The 19,854-nt window shown below is 43.7% G+C and overlaps 2 protein-coding genes across 13 annotated transcripts in view; both read right to left on the bottom strand.

Moving 5' to 3' along the window:
• akap9 (A kinase (PRKA) anchor protein 9) overlaps nt 1-11,735 on the bottom strand; it is a 44,985-nt gene extending 33,250 nt beyond the window's left edge. For 8 of the 12 annotated variants that reach the window (XM_054762999.1, XM_054762994.1, XM_054762998.1 and 5 more), the window contains exons 1-8: nt 11,510-11,735; nt 7,198-7,461; nt 5,020-5,064; nt 4,762-4,824; nt 4,113-4,262; nt 3,861-4,016; nt 3,586-3,783; nt 771-3,488 (exon numbers count right to left, since the gene is read on the bottom strand). In XM_054762999.1, coding sequence (XP_054618974.1) covers nt 771-3,488; nt 3,586-3,783; nt 3,861-4,016; nt 4,113-4,262; nt 4,762-4,824; nt 5,020-5,064; nt 7,198-7,461; nt 11,510-11,557 — 3,642 coding nt within the window. In that variant the 5' untranslated portion in view covers nt 11,558-11,735. Of the gene's footprint in view, nt 1-770; nt 3,489-3,585; nt 3,784-3,860; nt 4,017-4,112; nt 4,263-4,761; nt 4,825-5,019; nt 5,065-7,197; nt 7,462-7,558; nt 7,673-11,509 lie in introns of those variants that run through there. The other 4 variants (XM_054763003.1, XM_054762992.1, XM_054762996.1 and 1 more) reach the window with 3 other exon arrangements.
• Nucleotides 11,736-13,497: 1,762 nt separating this feature from the next.
• LOC129173631 (zona pellucida sperm-binding protein 4-like) lies at nt 13,498-19,429 on the bottom strand. Its single transcript, XM_054764687.1, has 12 exons — nt 19,303-19,429; nt 18,814-19,245; nt 17,575-17,723; nt 17,334-17,514; nt 17,133-17,255; nt 16,900-17,069; nt 16,729-16,826; nt 16,022-16,170; nt 15,245-15,419; nt 15,023-15,158; nt 13,949-14,023; nt 13,498-13,506 (listed from the first exon to the last, which is right to left on the bottom strand). Exons 1-12 carry the CDS (start codon nt 19,427-19,429, stop codon nt 13,498-13,500), a joined length of 1,824 nt encoding a protein of 607 aa, XP_054620662.1.
• Between the last annotated feature and the right edge of the window lie 425 nt (nt 19,430-19,854).

Consider the following 19,854-nt stretch of genomic DNA (forward strand, 5'->3'; position numbering starts at 1 on the left):
TTTTAAAATCCATTCTTCACTTTACAATGCTTTTTTGGGGAGGCTTTTACGGCCTTGTTGCATCAGCATCATTCCCATAGCAACAGTTGTAATACTACTTTCTATCTGGGCACGTGACTGCAAACTACGTCTGGTGTTCCAACCCAGGCAGTGCGAAAACATCACACACACACACACACACACACACACACACACACACACACACACACACACACACGTGAAATGGCAGAGCCACCCTGTATCTTTCTGTCCAACTTAACTGAGACACAACTTGACGCTCAAGTGACAGGGTTAAAATGGCCTCTCACCTCAAACACCTCACACTCTCAGCAGGATAGAAAGAATGTGTACCTTAAAGAATTTTTTTTGGCTGAGCACCATAAACGTTGCAGAGAACCCATTTAAAAATGGACATGAGGAGCATGTTGATGCAGTCCGGTCACCTCACTTTTTAGTGAGTGAGGTCGCTGTGTTTGATGTTTTTCCTGCTATTGCAACCACAGTTAATGAGCCGTCCAGTCACAAAAACAATTGCACCAACACAACAATGAGGTTGTGAGTGCACCTTAGGGACTAAGCCTGCAAAAAGGACATTTGTAATCATTATCACTGTGCTCAAGTGCCTCCATTGTGCTTGAGCATAAAGTGCAGAATTATTATTCCACATATTTTATTATTATTCTGAAAAGCCCTTTCATCATCATGTGAGCGACATGAAAAATAAGGCACATTAAAAAGGCTGATGCTGTGAATGCATGCGAGTGCCTTACCTGTTTGATGGTGTCGTCTCCCTGGCAGCCGTCAGCCGAGTCCCCGTCGTCGAAAACCTGGCTCTCTGTCTGCATCTCTGGCTCTGCGGCACTTGTAGCTCTGCCTTCCTCCTCCTCCTCCTCTTCCTTTTGCCTTCCAGCCTGTGTGCCGCTCACTTTGCGCTCCTGCTTCAACCTCTGCCTCCTCTTGCGCCGGTTTGAGCCAGATGCTGACGCCTTCTGAAGGAATCGTCCTTCAACAGGTCCCTTTGCTGAGGACTGGACCACAGCTGGAGATGGAGAGAGCCTCTGAAGCTCCAGGGTCTGCTGGTTGCAGTCTCTCTCCACTAAGAGCCACTGAGGAGCGTCACTCTCCCGTCGGAGGGACTGAATGTGAGCGTGATGGTCCTCAAAAGAGCCCTCACACTTGAGCTCTTCCTGCTGGGGTTTAACTCTTTTCTCTCCGTCTTGACTCCTCATTCTTTTAACCTCTTGGAGTAGGCTTTCATTTTGGGTGATGAACTTTGCATTCTCCCGTCTCACGTCCTTCAGCTCCTCTTCCAGCTGCCCAACTTTCTCCTCACTCAACACCAGTTGCTCTGTAACTTCAGAAAGCATCACTGTCAGGCTTTCCTTCTCACTCAGTGTAACTTGAAGCTTCTGCGTGAGCTCGGTAGTATCTTTTTCCACCACACGTTCAGCCTCCCTGCACATCTCCTGCGTTTTGACCTTCCCATTGTCCAGCTCTTGAATCTGTGACTGAAGGCCGGCCACTTTGGCCTCAAAGTCGAGTGACTCCTTGAGCGTCCTCTCCTCCGGTTGCGTCTTCGTCTCCACAAGGCTCCTGTATTCCTCCTTCAGCTCCTGGTAGTTCACCTCAAAATTCTTCTCAGCAAAGGAGAATGTGGTCCGCTGCTTTTCGATTTCCTCTCTGAGCTCAACCACTTGGCATTGCATTTGACTGGTCTCAGCTTTGAGCGTTTCGATTTCCACAGTTTTCAAGTCCACGTTCTCTTTTAAAGTGTCATTCTCCACCTGCTGTTCTTTCCATTTGCTCTTCCAGCATTGTTCCTTCTCTCTTGTTTGATCTTCAAGCGCCTCCGTCTTCTTCAGTAACATTTGGATTTCGTTCTCCAGTCTCGCACACTGATCCCCTCCCTTCCTGAGATCTTTGAGCTCCACCTGAAGCTCCTCAAGCTGCTGCACAAGCTCATCTGCTTTGGAGCTGTGCAATGCCAGCTTCAGATCTTCTTTAAGGCCAAGAATTTGGTGCAGAAGCTCTTCTCGCTCTGTGGAAAAAGCTGACTTCTCCCTTTGTAACAAATGTAGCTCATCTTCATAAGCGAGGCGCAGATCATCCAGAGTTTTTTGGTGTTTGACAGCAGCTTCGTTCAGGAGGTTTTCAGTATTGAGGAAGCTCCCTCTCTGGAGCTCCTCTCTAAGGTGCGTGAGCTCCTCCTCGTGGCTGAACAGAAGCTGAGTTCGTAGTCGCTCCAGCTCGGCTTCCTGAGACTCGGCCATGCGGTCCAGCACGGCATCCTTCTCCCGCTCCATCATCTCCAGCTTGATCTTGTAGTTGGTTGTCTCTGATTCGTGCTTCGTCTCTGTCTCGAGCGCTGCCTCCTGAGCAGCAGCCAGTTGGTGTTGTAGGTCACTGATGGTCTCCTGAAGCCGCCGCAGCTCAGCTTGATGGCTCTCCTGCGAGACAAAACTGCTGGACACCAGCTCCACTTTTTCCTTTGCTGAACGAAGACCTCGATGGAGGTTCTCAGCCTTAGCCTTGAGGTTGAGCTTTTCTTGAGTAAGTTCATGCATGGCTTTATTATGGCTCACTTGGGACTGTTCTAATGTCTCCTGAAGCGCCCTAATCTTAACAGTCAGAGTCTCCTCCTCGGTGGAGTTTTGTTCTTTAAGAAGTTCCATTTCTGTGTGATGTTGCGCCGCCATTTGCTCCAAACGTGCCACGTGTTGCAAGTTGATCTCCTGCTTCATCTGGACAATCTGCTGTCCGTACATCTCGTCCAGCTCTGCCCTGAGAACATCCAGCTTCCTGGTGGTGTCCTCCTGCATTCTTTGCATGGCGTCTCCTTCAGAAAGGCTGCCCTGGTGACAGCGCTTCTGCAAGTCCTCCACCGTTCCCATGAGCTGCTTGATCTCATCGGATGACATTCGCTCCCTTTGCCGAGAGCACACAAGCTCACTTTTACAGCTTTGCAACTCACCTTGCGCTTTCTCCAGTTGTAATTTATAGCTCTCCATTTCGCCCTTACAGCTTTCTAAATCACGCTTTGTGCCTTCCAGGTCGCCCAGACATCTTTTAAGCTCCAATTCCTTCGCAGCCACTCGCTGTTGGAGGCCACGCAGGCATTGCTGTGACGTCTCCATCTCCTCCTCCAGCTGGCTAAGAGAACAGTCCCGATCTGAAATGATTCTTTCTTGCTCTGCTATTACCAAATCTTTCTCATCAGCCGGTGGAATGATGCTATCATTAGTTGAGCTTCCCAAAACAGCCACTTCTTCTCTGAAGACAGTTAATGATTGCTCATGTTCTGTGATCATTGTCATCTGCTCAGATATCAGCTGATTTTTCTCCTTCAGCGTTTTGGCAAGAGCCTCCTCCGCTGTTCTCAACTGTGCCAGGGACCGCTCCTGAATCATGATGACCTTTTCCTTCTCAGCTATAAGCACATTCTTCTCATTTATCCTTTGTGTGAGTGTCTCCTCTGATCTTCTCCCTGACTACAATAACAGCAAGGCATCAAACAAACAAAAAGAGCATGCGCCATATTTTCTAATCAGTTTTACTAGGAAAGAAAAGCCACAGGAAGGTTCTCACCATCTCCACGTCGCTGAGTTTGTGCTGGAGCTGGCTGATGAGCTGCTGCTGTTCACAGCTCCTCTCCTGGTTCTTCCTGGCTTCAGCGTTGGCTTCGTCCAGCTGTAGTTGGTACTGCACCAGCTGCTGTCTGGCCTGAAGGAGGTCAGCTGCCGTGCTGCTGTGGCTGGTATTCCTCATAGTCTCACCGGCTTGTAGCTATGAATGACGGTTGAAGGTTGAAGTTTTGTAATATGCAGCACACTTAAAAAAATAAAAATAACAAAAAAACACACCTGCTGGAATTGAATTTGGAGTTTTTGGCTCTGCTCCGTCAGCTCCAGGAATTCTTTCATGATCTCGTCCTTCTCTTCACGAGCCTGCTGAAGGTTTGCGGTGAGCTGGGTAATGATGCCATCTCTCTGCTTCAGAGCAGCCTCAAAGTCCTGCAGCTATAAATAATAGTGAAAGAGAGAGAGAGCTCTTAAAAATAGCCTCAAACCTGCTCAGTAATATTAGACACACACACACTTCTCATCGACCTTTACCTTCTGCACACCTTCTGTTCCAAATGCAGCCCTTATTTCTTCCAGCTCCTGACTCAGCTCTTCCACCGCTTGGGTCTTGGCCGCCAGCGCGTTCTCAATGTCCTGCATCCTGCCTCCCTTCATCACCTCTCGTAAAGGCTCCGCCTCCTCCTGAACAGATAATTAGGAGTTACTAAAGAGGCTCATGAGCACGGGACAGGCCAATTAGTCAGCATCGAAGAGCAGCGGAAGTCAGCTGTAAAATCAGACAGTTTTGTAGATGAAGGGAGCATGTAGAGCTTGTGTTAGAAATACAGAATGCACAGAATTGTGGCTACAAGTATTCTTTTTCCAACCCCTCTCTGCTTTCACTCCGCTGTATTGATCAGCACCTCCACTTGTTTATGCCTCTTCTCTTCTAATACGACCATAGTGTAGCTATCTCTTGTCTTTTCCATTATCACTCATTCCTTTGATAATGAAAGCCGTGACCTTGCTCACCAACATTCTTTTCCCCACAGTACAAACATGTTAGTATGGAGCGAAAAACATATTAGCAAGGCATGATTAGTGAATCTTTAACATGTTGAGTGAATGCACAGTCAGCAGCGGCAGGCGGCAGGTTCGCTATCAGGGCCACGAGCAGAGCAGCCTGATCGGATTACTGTACCCAAATAAAATCCTTGGAGGACGTCATTAGATTGTCTGTCATCTCGCGGCAGCCATTGACCTGCTAATTTACAATGTGTCAGCCAAACATCAATTGGGAGACAGGTTATGCGGCCATTTATGAGACAAACAATTAAAGAGCTACCCATTTATGAGTAACAGAAAACTATAACCTGGAAAAATACAATATATCTTAGCTGCTAGGTAAGCAAACAGTTGTGTAATGTGTCTCACTGATGTTGAAAAAACATCATCTTACCTCTGAAGAGTAATCTTCTGCAGTTGTTGACACTTCACTCTCAGGCTATAACACAACAAAAGTACGTTTAAATACATTCTTCATGTAGAACATAAAACTAACATGGCATGATGCTCCCTTGCTACACGTGAGACAGGTGGATGCTAACGTGAAACGCTCTCGCAAGTGCAACTATAAGGGAAAATCTGCAGTGAGTACAAAAGCGGCTAATGTACAAACGAGAGTCACTTTTCTGCTTAAAAACTGAACATGTAACAAACAAATTACACTAGTACATTTGATCAAGCCTCAAGTTCTGCTTGAAAGTGCTGCAAGGCCACAGGAATTGGTCACGCAGACCGTCTGTTTCCATGGCAACTGGTGGTTTTGTGCGCATCCAACATACAGAAGATCCAGGGAGACAGAGAAAAGCTCAATAATTGGATAACTGTTGACACAAGTGAGAATCTTTGTGCTGCCGATAGAAAGATACATGAATGCCAATCTGGGTTTGAAAAGAAAACAAGTAACAATACGATTGCATAAATAAACAAGTTGATTACACAACAGTCTGATATTACAAAACTGTCCTTTTGCGCCTTTTGGTGTCTCACTCAAAGCTTGAGGCAAGTCTGTGGCTCTTTTAGCTCATAAATGTATTTTAGTGCGGTTTAAAGCAACAAGGCTGCAGACTGGACAGCTTCAAGATCATGTCACCCAACACAAACCCACTAACTAAATACAATGGTGTGAAAAGGGTGGCCCAACCAGTTAGTACCAGTTAATGAGCCCCTTTTTCACACAGGGCCATGTAGGTTTGGATTTTTTTGTCTCCCTTAACTCTTTTCTCCCTTAATAATAAAAAGTTTCATTTAAAAACTGTATTTTGTATTCAGTTGTGTTGTCATTGACTAATATTTAAATTTGTTTGATAATTTGAAACATTTAAGTGTGACAAACATGCAAAAAAAATAAGAAATCAGAAAGGGGGCAGACACACAGGGAACGCCTTTACATAACTGATTGAGAATATTATTAATGAAGCTACAAGGCTATGTAGCATCATTTGACTTCCCTACTTGGCAGAAACCAAGTGTGAACCAGTTAGCTGCCTAAACGGGCTGCAGAAGGAATCTAAACGGTAGGTCAAAGTGCATGTTCTACTGTGGTTTCAACAGCATGTGATGCTAATGCAAAAGTGTTTGCTGAAGGGAAGAGTTCAATGCTGGAAAGTGACTGTAGCAAGGTTTCCAGACTGTCAAAGTTACCAGATTAATAGTGTCCACTGACATTTTGTACGGCGTACAACGTTTGTTGGGTTTTAATTTTCTTCAAACAATTACAACACATGAGCATTGCTGATTTTTTCTTTCTGGGAATAAAGATATTACTGTGGATAAACAAGATTTATTTAGCATTTTCTGCCATCTGAAATTAATGCCACAGTGAGTATAGCGTTAATTTTCCTGGTTTATCAATCAGGAAACCTTGTATGAAAAATAAATATTTATTATTAAAAAACGTAAATAATAGGTGTGTCAAAAGATCTCATGTCACAATATCTTGCAAGAAATGGCACACGATTTTTCATTCAGAAAAAAAATGTCCCGTGGGCAATAGGCCTCTGACGACAATAAATCAATTAATTAATCACACATTGCCATGCGTGTCTGCTTTACTCGTCTCCCGCCTCCAAAAAGGCAGTAAGAGAGTTCACTCTGTGCATTGGTTTCAGCACCTTGGCGTGTTTCTTCCATAGAACAATGGCATGAACAGAGTGAACCGTTTTCTTGGTCATACAGCCTTTGTCTCGGTGGGTGGAGGCGGGGGCCGTGATGTTATTCATACACACAAAGTGCAGAAGAGTGTAACCTTGTGAGGAGCAATGCAAGATAAAGTAGTAAAAATAAATCAGTAGATTGCAATGTTTTGTCATTTTTTCAATATTCTTTCATTGTACTTTTCTTGTCTTTTGAAAATCTTGTCTCGTTCTCGTACAACCAATCTCGTGTATTATCTTGTCTTGAACTGAGTGTCTTGTGACACTCCTAATAAATAACAATACAACATTTTACAGTGAAATATTTTTCTAAAGCATTCTTTCCTGCTCTACTTTGCAGATGCATTCCTACTTCCTGCCATTTTTGGAAATGTCATACAAATGAATAAACTTAAGTGTGAGTGTGTTAATTCCTCTACCTCTATAGTGTAGGTCTGGTCATGCTTGACCGTCTCTCTGCTGCGTAGCGTCCTTGACAAACTCAACTCGGTGGTGGGAGGCTGCTCTTTATTTCCTTCCTCAGCTCCATCTCGGCCTCCGACCGAGTCATCCTCACATCCCACAGAGCAATCCTGCTCGACCTCCACGCTTCCCTGCGAATCCTCTTCTGACCTCTTTTTCTTCTTCTTTTTCTGTTTCTTCTGAGAATCTGCGTGAGCTTTCCTTTGACGGTACTCGGCCAGCTGGCACAAAGGAAAGACAGGAAGAAAAGACTCATTTTGTGCTTGATAAAATGTTACCATTTCACACACACCAATAACAGCAAACAAAACAACTTACTCTTCGTCTGCACAATTTGGGGAAACTCAAGCGAAACATGACATTTCCCAAAAAGGCGTCGTCCCTGCTCTGAGAGCCTGCGTCCACAGGATCCAACAGCAACCTTTTGCTGTGCCAGAAGCTAATCCCGACTAAAGGATTACACTTCAAACCATGTCAACGATCGGTTTAAACCACCAATTAAACTTGCTGCAGCGACGTGCCAAGTTTGCTCGTCTTTTAGCTGGCCACCAAAATACACGCCAGACTTTTCGCTCAATGAAAACGCATGTAAAGATTTTTCCCCCGTCAATTAGATTTGTTTCTAATTTCTTTCCTATGTGGTTAAATATGCTCACTGGTATACGTGTTTAATGTTGAGCTGACATGTGCACCGACTAAGACTTCCAATTAACTGAATTAGATCACCTGAACTGAGGCACATCTAATCCACTGCACACAGCAGCCGGCTTTGTGTTTCAACTTTAGTTGCAGCCCTTTAAAAGAAAAAGTCCTGGTTTTCGGATTTGTTGATCTTTACATTGGATGTGCAAAAATCTGGGGGTGTGTGAAGGTGCTATGCTGGCGTCAGGTGCTCAAAAACTATAAGATGGTGACAAAGACAACAAAAAGCAGAGGCTGTTTGGAGCATTACACTGGAATAGTCACAACAGTGCATGGTGTGCCGCTTACTTATAGGAATTAGAAAATCAGGATTGATAAAGGTGATGTTATTGCTTAAAGTGCAGACGACGAGACACAACACACAAAAGCACAAAAAGGAGATGGAAGACAAGGTGTAGTATTACGTTCGAACAGTTGTGACATTGTATGGCACGCTGCTTGCTGCTGCAAATTACAATACTGGGAAAATTTCTTTAGGATAAATGTGCCAAAAAATCTGTGGAAAAGTAAAGGCATTCTGTTTGTTGCTCAAAATGTGGACGGTTGTGTTACGCTGGAAAAGTCAAGACAGTGCATTGTATGCTGTTGGCTGCAAGTAATTAGAATATCAGGATTGTTTTTAGAAAAACTTTGCCAGAAATTTGTGAACAAGTGAAGTCGTGCTCCCATTTGCAGTAATAGTCACAACAGTCCATACTATACCGCATGCTTTTATGAGTTTGAAATCTAGTCTTATGTACCAAATTGTACCATAAAAACTATATTATATATTTTGACACTTCCGTGCTAGTGTCTTACCCCTAAACCAACCACAATAATAACAACAAATGTGTTTAATTATTACTTCTCTGTCATTTTTAATACAGCTCTTGAAATTGGATCTCATATTCTGTGCTGGTACACCTAATCTTTGTGAATGAGTTCCCCGAGGGAAATCATGCTAATAGTAGAGTGTGGATATTTGAAGTCACACATGTGAATTATGTATGTGCAACAGATGGTAGCAAAAACACAGCAGAGCCATCTGAGAATCGCAGGTGCCACAGGCCAGGTGATGTGTGGAGCACCGCAGGAACACTGCAAATAACGTAAGAACCTCATTGAAACTACGTCATTTAACTTATCTTGAAGTTACTTCAAGATGGCCAGCAATAATCTCAGCTAACACATTTTGGAAGGAAAAAAAAAAGCACAAAAAATTAGAGGCCAACACATGAAAGAGCTCCTTGCAGGCATCAAAAATCCACCACCTTCACCTTGCAGCTAAAAGGCTGTCGCCCTCACAGCTCCACATATACTCCACCCTTCACATACAAGCAGCTAAAACACAAACCCTATTGTTTGACACAAACTAGCAGGTGGTAGCGTGTGCAGCCAAAAACAGGGCCCGGTTTGTGAAGCAGTCTAGGAAACTTTCGACTGAGCTTTTGATGAGCTGCTAATCATAGATGGCTGCCCTACTTGGCTAGCCAGTTCCGAACATACGGAGTCTGATGTCTGCGGAGGAGCACCTCCATCTGCGCTCGTAGAAACACCACGTAGGTGTTTCAACATAAGCTGCTGGGCAACATTTACACAGGCACTTTTTTTTTTTTTTTTTTTAAACAGCGCGTGTTAAGGTCTTACTGATAATGAAGATGTTATGTCTTTAAATGTACCACAAGTGGGCTTTTGAATGGATGAGCAAATGACTCACAATTAGCTGGAGAAAAAAAAAACACCACATGTAAGCACTATTTTCATCAGATGAATCAAATTCTTGTTATGATTTTTCCAATTTCATCTTGACTTATGTAATGTGAAGTACACAGTACAGTGGAACCCGGAGGGAAACAGTCACTATCTTAGACATCATGTGCTTATGATACACCCAGCAGACTACGCTACAGCGTTGTTAATACACACGTTACACACACCCGCGAGGAAGCTTCAACATATTTTACAATGTTCCTCTTCAAGTTGTCAGCAGATTCTGGGCACACTTTGGATCAAAGTATGTCATGATATTCACATTTCAAGCAGCTTTCCATGCACTATTGTGACTATTTCAATGTGATACTGAAAATGGCCTTTGAGCTTCTTCTTGTGCTTTTGTTTGTTTAGTTGCCTCTTTCACACTCTGAGCATGTGAGGCCGACATAACACCTTTTTTATCTGCACAAGCAGCATGACATGCACTGTCGTGACGATTTCAGTGTAACGCTGCAAATGCATTGCCTTTCATCTTCTTGCAAATTTGTCTTGTCCTTGTCACATATTCTACGCTTTAAGCATACAAGGTTTCTTCTCCCTCTGAGCAGATATCAATACATACTGTATACTGTACCATAAAAACCAGGGCGGCAGCAGCTCAGAAGGTAGAGCAGCTTGTCGAGTAACCTGAGGGTTGGAAGTGCAAACCCCGCTTCTCCGATGCCGGTCACTGCTGCCCTCTGCTATGGGTTAAAGAGTGGACCAGCTTCAATGGTGGAGCAGGCGGAAGAGATTACTCCCAAGGGCTGCAAAGTCTAAAGATGGAGGTGGCAAGCCATTCGGCACTCTCACTGTTAACCACAACGTCACGCAATTACCAATCACGACACCAGACCAAAAACTGACAAAAGCCTGTGAAGATCAACCAATCCTGGACTAGTACCAGTCATCTCGAGATCTGGCCTCTGGGTAAAAAAATATCTATCCTGATTTTCCAATTCCTAATGGCAAACAGCAAACCATGCACTGTTTTGCGCAATACAGCAAACAACCTGTCATCTTCTTACACTTGGTCTTTGTCAGCCCTTCCCACACTTCAAGGACATGATACTACAACAAAACACTCTTTGGCAAACTTTTAAGTCAAAACCAAGTCACGGCAGCAAGCAGCATACTTTGCACTGTTGTGACTATTCCAGCACATTACCTTATGAAGCTTCCCCTCACTTTGGCCAAATAGTTATGGAAACCTTTGACATTTAGATCTATGAACTGATTGTAAACGTGGGGCGCCCACAGAGAAGTCTCCCATTCATGGTGCCACATTACATCTCTGCTCCATGACAACAGTAATGCAATTTACTTGTACACATACAGTTAACCAGTGCACAATCTGTTTAAATGGCAGGGGGTATTGTTAATTGACACTGCAAGGCAGCACAGATCTTCTGGCATGTGGGACACTTGAGTGCTCGACCTGGTGGGGATATGTCCTGTAAATCCTGTTACACCTGCCAGCCAGCCTCATTTCAAGCAGGAGTCGGAAAGCCTCTACTTACTGATTACCAACCTGAATAACATTAAAGAAACGTCTCCAGTTTGGGAGAGATATAATGGGAGAGTATCATGCAGCATGACAAAGGGGTGTATGTACTATGGAGCTAGCAAGCACAGGCTAGGCTAGCCCCCTCTGGTTGTCAAAGCCGGGCGCATGTTAGGACTGACAGCTGCGACGGGGGGGGGGCATGATGGGGGCGGAACAGCTGACAGACTCAACAACAAGCCAAAAAAGTTTTCAGCAACAATAAATTATGACTTTAGAGCTATGACAGCAGTATGAGGGTGTTATGCTAACGTCATGACAAGGAGTCCTACCTTTGCTTTGCCGGCCTCCAGCTTCTTTTGCCTCTCCTCGTCTTCCATCGTCACGACTGCTAAAACAAGACAGAAACTGATTCATACGTAATGTCCATAAGATACGTTTAAGCTCCGGCGGATAAATGTGCGCCGCCCGGCTTCTATCTCGCTGCCAGAGGCTTGCACTCGCATTCTAACAGGGACCGTCTCCTTGTTGGCAGTCGGCGGCCATGTTTTCCACGTAAACGTGACACCCCACTGTGATGGCGCCTGATAGGTGGCTCGGAGCCACGCCCCCTGAATTCCACCGGCGTTGCCTTCAGTGGCAGCCAAAATTGTCGTCAAATTAGATACTGATTATGTTGCCCCTTCTCTGTTGAATATTTGAACTTTATTCTGGATAAAACATCTATCTTGCATCCATCACTTACACTAACAACAAAATCACATTAATTCATCTTCCACTTCGAGTTTATAAGAAATAAGCAATGTTATTGTTCAGGAAGCGCGTGAGCTACCAGTAGCTCACTAACGGATTGAAAAAAGTTCATAAACTCTTAGGGTTTTTACTCTTCAGCTCTTCACTCTTCAATCCAGACATTATTCCTCTTTTATCATGACAAACTACCACAAAACGACAATGACCTAACCACACAAAGTGGCGACCCCTGCACTCGAACATGCCATTACTTGCAATTATGCTCTGAATGGCATGGACTGTATTGCAACTGGAATCTCATTGCAAGTAAAGTTTCCATAAAAGAAAACGTCTATTCAATGGGTGTGTAAATCTTAAATTTGAAGCGATGAGCAATCATTTATTATCCTGCCAAAATGACTGCTGATCCCGTTTCTATGGCAACAGAGCTGTCCCAGTTAGAGGGCCTGTTTTTTTTGTTTGGGGAACAAAATGTTCAAAAGTTTCAGTCTCATCACTGTTATTAAACTGTTCCCTATTTTTTTTAAGTCTTTCACATCATCTAAACACACAGACTGCACGTACCTGCGGCAGCAGCAGCAGACGAGGACACTTTGTGCCTTCGGCTGACCGGGGCTGAGCAACTTATAGTCTGGCAGATCTTGAATTCCACCCATCTTCTCTTAGACATGCTGTCCAATTTGATCCCACCTGTGAGCAGTTACTGTTAGTGCAGCAGTGTCAGCAGGAACTGTGGGGCATTTGAAAGTTTAGGCCCAGTCTAAATTATTGATTCGTTGAGGGAGTAATGTGTCAGTAACACAGAACATGAGAGCAAATGCACAAATTACAGGTGCACATTACTGAAGGCAGAATGAAAACTATGTCTATGATTGCAAAGCTGTATGCAGGCCAACTGATGTGTGTGTTATATCAAATAACCTCATAAACCTGTGAAAATGGTGCAATTCCATGATACATTAAGGTGATAGCAACTTTGTAGCCGCAGACTGAAAGTGGTTGGCAATAATGATAAGTAAATCACATCCTTTGATGTCATAGACGGCTATCACTAACAATGTCATACAAATCAAGAGTGAAAGCTGATTTGCATGATGAACGGCTCATGGTTTTGCTAAAATATTCATAAGGAGAGGCACTTCTCGGTGTTGAGAGCCCATGGGTCAGTCGGAAGGTTCTTCAGTGGCGAGCTCATGCAGCAGCAAATGTGGCAAATATATGCAAAGGATCATCACTTGAACATCTGACATAAATTAGCATTTGTCACACATTTGAAAGTTATTACACTGTGGCCACTAATTGTTACTATGGGGGGAAAAAAGTGCTTATTTAAATGTAGCTGTTTATTTTAATTATGGATTGTTTGGTGTGAATTCTTATGCATTACAGTGCAGCACAGAAGGTGAAAAAGGTGTAGCAAACATGAATATACAATATTTTCCTGTTACTGGGAAAATATTCATTCTTGCATGGAGGGAAAATGCAGAAGAGGACACATCTGTCAATCTATTTACTATACAATAAAACATTACAAGCTGCAAGTGCGTGCGAGTCTTGTAGCATGTCCTCATGGTACCTGGAAATGAAAAAATATCAATTATATATACACAGTACACAGTGGTTTGTGGTCAAAATGCTTTGAAAGACATGCTAGCATACATGTAATACAGTTATCTCAAAGTTTTATCATTAGACAAATGGTCAATGACTTGTGGACAGTTAGTTGCTCAGCGGGACATTTCTTAATGGCAGCCATGTTTGTCCAGTCAATCTTTCGCAAACTTTAGACACGTGCTTGTCAGTCCTCTAAAAAGGTGTGTACCAAATTTGTTGGCTCCTGGGATTGACACCCTAGAGTCACAGTGGATGTTTCATAGACAAGCTCATTGAGCAGTGTGAGAATTTTTTTGGTAAAGTAACACAGTAGGGGTGCATGTTTTGACATTTTCACACTTTCGTGTGCAACGGTTCAGGAATAGAAGAGTTAATTGATTGTTAATTTCACGTATGAAACTCACTTTTCCATCAAAGCACCGCTCTTCACAAGTGGTCTCGTCTGGCCTACAAACCTCGGAGGAGCACATGAAAAGGATCTGTGGGGGCAACAATCAGAATGTCAGAAGAAACCATCACTGTAAAAGTTGACAGACCCCAAATTATTTTCACAAGGTCTGCTGCCTCAGTTTTTATGATAGCAATTTGGACATACTCCTGAATGTTATGAAGAGTGATAAAATGGCAATTAACTCCAAAGTCCCCTCTTTGTCATGAAAATTAACTTAATCCCCAAAAACATTTCTACTGCATTTCAGCCCTGCCCCAAAAGGACCAGCTGACATCATGTTAGTGATTTTCTGGTTAACATAGGTGAGTGTTAACAAGGACAAAGGCTGGAGATGACCGTCATCCTGACTGAGTAAGAATAGTGGCGCTTGAAATCTTTGTTTTTCCTTTGTTAAAGGAAACACATGCAGTTATTGCTTAGCACAAAAAGGCCTTCACAGGCAAGGATATTGCTGCTGCTGCTGCTGAGTATGACTAAATCAACCATTTAGCAGATCAAAGACTTCCAAGAGAGACTTTCAATTGTTGTGAAGAAGACTTCAGGGCACGCAAGAAAGTCCAGCAAGCGCCTCGACAGTCTACGAAAGTTGATTTAGCTGTGGGATCGGGGCACCACGAGTTCAGTGCTTGCCCAGGAATAGGAGCTGGCAGGCGTGAGTGCATCTGCTCGCACAGTGAGGCAAAGACTTTTTGAAGATGGCCTGATGTCAAGAAGGGCACATAGAAGCCACTTCTCTCCAAAAACAAAACAAAAGGCGAAAGATGTAGAAGGCAGAGGTTACATCATTACCCTGTGTGTTCACCTGTTGCTATTCATACATGTAAAATACTCTATATGCCTTGCCTCAAAGATGAGAAAACACAGGTCGATACCATTGATTCTCAAAGCGAAGCTAAACAGTGACACTGGTAGCCGTGGTAAAGCAAAACATTTTTGGAGGTGGTACTTGGTGTAAAAAGTTTGACAGCCATTATATATAGATAGATATAGATATATAGTCTAACCATGACTGTTTCCTGATACTCACTTCCTCATCTAAGTACTTCTTAGTTTTGGTATCCATAAACTGGAAAGTCCTGGCCACAAAACGCCTCCGATGGCGATTTCGGGGCGAGTCGTTCACTTCCAGGATGGACACATTTGGGTCATAAGGGTTGGCACACCTACAGGGACAACCCCCCCCCCCACACACACAAATTGTCAAGAACAAACTTTAAATCGTGCACAATGGGTTGTGATGGTCACTAACCCTTCGTAAACAAGCACCAGAGCGTTCTTTGCAGAGCGAGGATACGCCAGACAGTATTTAACTAGGACAACAGCGTTGGGTTTGGGAGACCACAGGCTCAGTTCGAAATAGACGGGCTTGTTGAGGATGTAGCGCAAGGTCGGGAAAGAAGGCAGGAAAGCGGAATAGCTCTCATCTGTTGGCGCAAATATTAGTAAGTGTGAGGCAAAATATCATGCTGCAGTATTAATAGCACCAGAATCAGACAGAACTTCTACAATAGGGGTGTCCAAACTTTTCACACCGAGGGGCACATACTGAAAAATCAAAGGATGCCCAAAGGATACACACACACACAGTGTACTGTATATTATATTATAGTTCTTGAACAGCTGCACACAAAGAGGTATACATTTGTCAAAACATGCACCCCTACAGTGTTGTCTGTGCTATTATTTTCTGACAAATACATCACATGATGTTGTGGTTATTAAACCCCTCAAGTCGGATTGACTTGAGGTTTGTCACAACTCTACAACCACCCACTCTAACTTTAGGTTGTTTAACAGAATCGCCACTAAATGTGGTGCATACCTTTAGAGGTCTGGTCAGCACGTCTGTACAATTCTAGCAAGATTGGTTGGAACACAGGGCCTCGATCAAGCAACCCGTCCTAACTAAGTCATTGAGCATTTGCCTGGTTGTAAAACTTTGATATCAGTGTTTCATGTATGCTAGCATGTCTTCCAAAGCATTCTGAGCACAACCCATAGGGCGCGCCACAGATGGCAGACTGACCAGTGGCAATCCTCAACTGAACTCCATATAAACCACCAGAATGGATGGACGGTGGCAGGTTGCGATTAGGGATCTTCACCATGTAGCCAACACTGGCCAGAGGCTGCTGAGCGTTACTGGAAATACTGTAGCGACACTCGATCAAGTATCTAAAAAGGAAGAACAAGTAACACAGGTGTAATAGTAAAGCAGGGTTTACACTTGCACACATTTTGCATCCACATTGTCCCGCAATCTGCCCTGGCGTCTAGTGCACGACAATAGTACATGCGACGACATTGTTCCTGCATGGGTACGCATTGTCACCACCACTTCCCGCCTCCATGAAGTGGTCGTAGAATTATTTGGTCCAGCTGTGTCCCGCGTGACATCACACAACAACAGGCATCACCCCTCGCTTCATTAATTCCTCTATTTACAAGTGACCTACGAGATGTTGAGCTCCAGAGAAGAAGCTCTCGTTGCAGTAAAGAAAGAGGAGTCCATATTATCTTGCAGCTGCAGAAACAGAATGTGGAAAGAGCAGGAAGGAGGCATGAACTAGAAAAAGGGAGGCATGGAGAGGCATGTGGGATAGGGAATTTGCTGACTGGAAGACATCGCTTTGGGCATTATGATCACTTAACAGAAACTCTCAAGGAAGATCCAAAATGTGTGCAAGTGTAAACCCAGCTTAAGTACTGTACGTTGCAATAGAAATAACGCACCTCAACGGATCAGTTCTTGTGATGATGCCATATTTGAGGTTGAGTGCTTTGATGAGTGTCTGCACTTCAACCAGGTAGAACCTCGTCACACCAATGTCCTGCAGGCACAAGTAACTTTAAAATGCTCATTATGGGTGAAGCACCCACTTTAAATCTCAAACGCAAACTTACATAAGTGTGCGTCCCACATTCCGTCACTTTGAACTTAAAAATGGCAAACTTGGCGTTCACAATGACCGGCTTGCAGCTCGTTCCCGGTATCACCAGCTGGGTGGGGTCCACAGACATGGACGCGTACTCGGAGTAGATGATGAAGACAAAGTGTTTATCCAGCGTGCACTCTGAGGACACAATGTTTACATTTCAAGTGGATGCTTGAGGATGACGATGCAGAGGGGCTTTACCATCCATCGGATAGAAGCACTTCGATGTAGTGGAATCCACACAGCATCCCATGGTCTCACAGGCAGAGGATGATATTCCTGCTTGTCCACACGTCAGCTGCTCCTCAGAGGCCAAGGCACAATCTGAAATTACAGGGCAAATACATACATTTAACAAAAGATAAAAGGAAGAAATAATGCATAAATTGATTGATCACCTACTTTGTGCCTTTGGTACCGTCATTGGCGGTGGTGTTCTGCATTTTGATGCACTAGTGGGCTTGACACCAGAACGAGGTATCAAATCGGGGTTCGATGATGGACTCGGATCACACGTGACCGTGGCGACTTGGGCCTGACCGAGTTCGTCGACGTACATTAGTTGCAGGCTGTAGTTGTTGGTCTGTAAGGCCAGTAAAGTCATCATTCAAGAATAAATTGTATTAAAAGGTCATGAACTTACGTTCTCTACATTGCATCCTGTGTAGGGCACAGTCAAGGTGTTCTGGAGGCGGGTCACATTGAGACCACAGGCCTTTTGAGCAGGATTGGCGGGTCGCAGGTCTTTAGAACCTAAGGAAAGCCAGGAAATAGTGGATTGCACACGTACAACTGTACATCACAGCAGGGGTGTCCAAAGTGCGGCCTCGGGGCCACTTAAGTGCTTTTTTTTAAATTCTAAAAGTATAACTTAATAAGAGAAGTTTAAAAAAAAAATAAGAAAACATCAGCATAAATTGAAAAATCAGCAGTCATTTTAGAAGAATAAAGTCAAAATATCAAGATAAAGTTCTAACAAGAATATGGTAATATGAGGAAAAATAACATTTATTTGAAATGTTAAAGAATACGTTATTTAAAGCACAAAAAATAAAGTTGTAATTTTTGGAAAATTTGATTGCAGAAAAAGTAATATCATGGGAATAAAGTCATAATTTTAAGACAAGAAGATTTCCAAGAAGAAAGTTGAAACAGTCGTAAAATGTAAATACGTGCAGAGATGGAAAAAACAGCTGTAATTTTGCAAGCATAAAGTCACACTATTAAGAGGAAAAAAAAGTTGCATTTAGTGTTGGAAATGCATTTATATACAAAATGTCTAAGTGGCACGCTTGCATCCTTTCATTTTTCAGTATGTGGCCCTCAGTGGAAAAAGTTTGGACACCCCTGCATTACAGTATATCTTCTAAAAGGACAATTCTACAGAAATTATATACTTGAGTCAGTGTCCAGCTTGCATTTTTACTATCCACTGAAAATCACTCAACACACAGCCATTATTGTCCAACTAGTCTACAGTCAAGCATGGTGGTGGTAGCGTCCTAGTGCATGAGTGGCTGCCGGCACTTGGGAGCTACGGTTCATTGAGGGGAAACATGAATTCCTACATATATGGTGACATTGCGAAGCAGATGCCTTGTTGGAGCCCAAACACATCCCCAAGATGATCAAATGTCTTGCTGAGAAATCTGAAGGTGATAGAATGGGCAAGTCATTCTCCCCCAGACCTGAGGACAATTGAGCACCTGTGGGGCATCCTCAGCTCCACCAGTGATGTCATCATGGAGAAGTGGAAGAGGATTCCAATAACAACCTGTGCAGCTCTGGTGAATTCCATGCCCAAGAGGATTAAGGCACTAAATATTCACACCAAGGACACAGTTTGGACATGTTCACTGTGAGGTGAACTCACTTTATAAACAATGGCTCGGTGTTGAGTCCCTTTCATAGGATAGTAAATCTATGCTGCTATCTACTGTAAGCTGTACACCAACTACTCTATACGGTAAATCTGACTTTAATTTCGACAGGATTGTCCCTTGTGAGTGCACGGCCGTACAAACATTTGTGTGCAACAACCACATACCCAACACTTTCACATCACTTAGTCGGCCAGCTCGTAAATGGATACGGAAGCCAGAATCCTCACACGCTACTTGGAGTCCACTATGACTCTGATTGATTGGGCTTGTCTGGCCTGTTGGAGAGGCTTCTTCCTGGAGCCCATCATCTGTTATGCCATCCAGCTTTTCTAGATGAGATTCTAGTGTTTCGACTTGGATGGAGGGGTCGGTGTAGTCTGTGTAATAGTCGTTGTCGTCACTGGTGCCAAAACCATCATCTTCCTCGTCATCTGGAAGAGAGTGGAAATGTCAAAGAGTCACTCCCCAATTGTCAGTCATATTTTTACCTGACAAGGGTCTGGGGCCTTTGAAAAGTGCCGTTTTGTCGTCCCACACCCATCCTCGGGCCCCAACCAGCAGAAGATACTCAGTCAGGACTAGCAGCAACAGCAACTCCACCCCGAGCCGAGCCATGGACCCCCAACACACACACAAAAAAGCCTTGCTGCTGTACCACCACCGCACCTTGAACACGTAGTCTTGCTGTGTTAACTGATCACACCTGGTGGCAGCTGATTGGTGCACCCACACGGTTATGAGTCAGGTGTGCAACACTGCAATTGGATGCAATTAAATGGTATTTATTTGACTACAAAAAAGGCTGGATGTTTTGCAGATGTTGCCGTTTTCTGAAGGTAAGTGAGTCTAACACATTTTAAATGGACGTTCTTAAATTACTTGAACTTCTACATTGATGTTTTTCCTTAAAAATAGCATTTAATTGTCAAGTATAATGTACTGTAATGTTGTGTGGTCAGCATGAGGGCATGATGCCATCTGTTCTACAGTATATGAATATGCACACTGCCCATAAACCAAGACAGAACAAAACCATGCAA

Source organism: Dunckerocampus dactyliophorus, chromosome 20 (genome assembly GCF_027744805.1).
Source record: "Dunckerocampus dactyliophorus isolate RoL2022-P2 chromosome 20, RoL_Ddac_1.1, whole genome shotgun sequence".
Classification (NCBI taxonomy): domain Eukaryota; kingdom Metazoa; phylum Chordata; class Actinopteri; order Syngnathiformes; family Syngnathidae; genus Dunckerocampus; species Dunckerocampus dactyliophorus.

Coding starts and splice junctions, on each gene's coding strand:
- LOC129173631 (XM_054764687.1), bottom strand. CDS start 19,429: ATGGCTCGGCTCGGGGTGGAGTTGCTGTTGCTGCTAGTCCTGACTGAG. Junction 19,246..19,302: donor AGGCCCCAGACCCTTGTCAG/GTAAAAATATGA, acceptor ACTCTCTTCCAG/ATGACGAGGAAGATGATGGT. Junction 17,256..17,333: donor GACGGTACCAAAGGCACAAA/GTAGGTGATCAA, acceptor CTGTAATTTCAG/ATTGTGCCTTGGCCTCTGAG.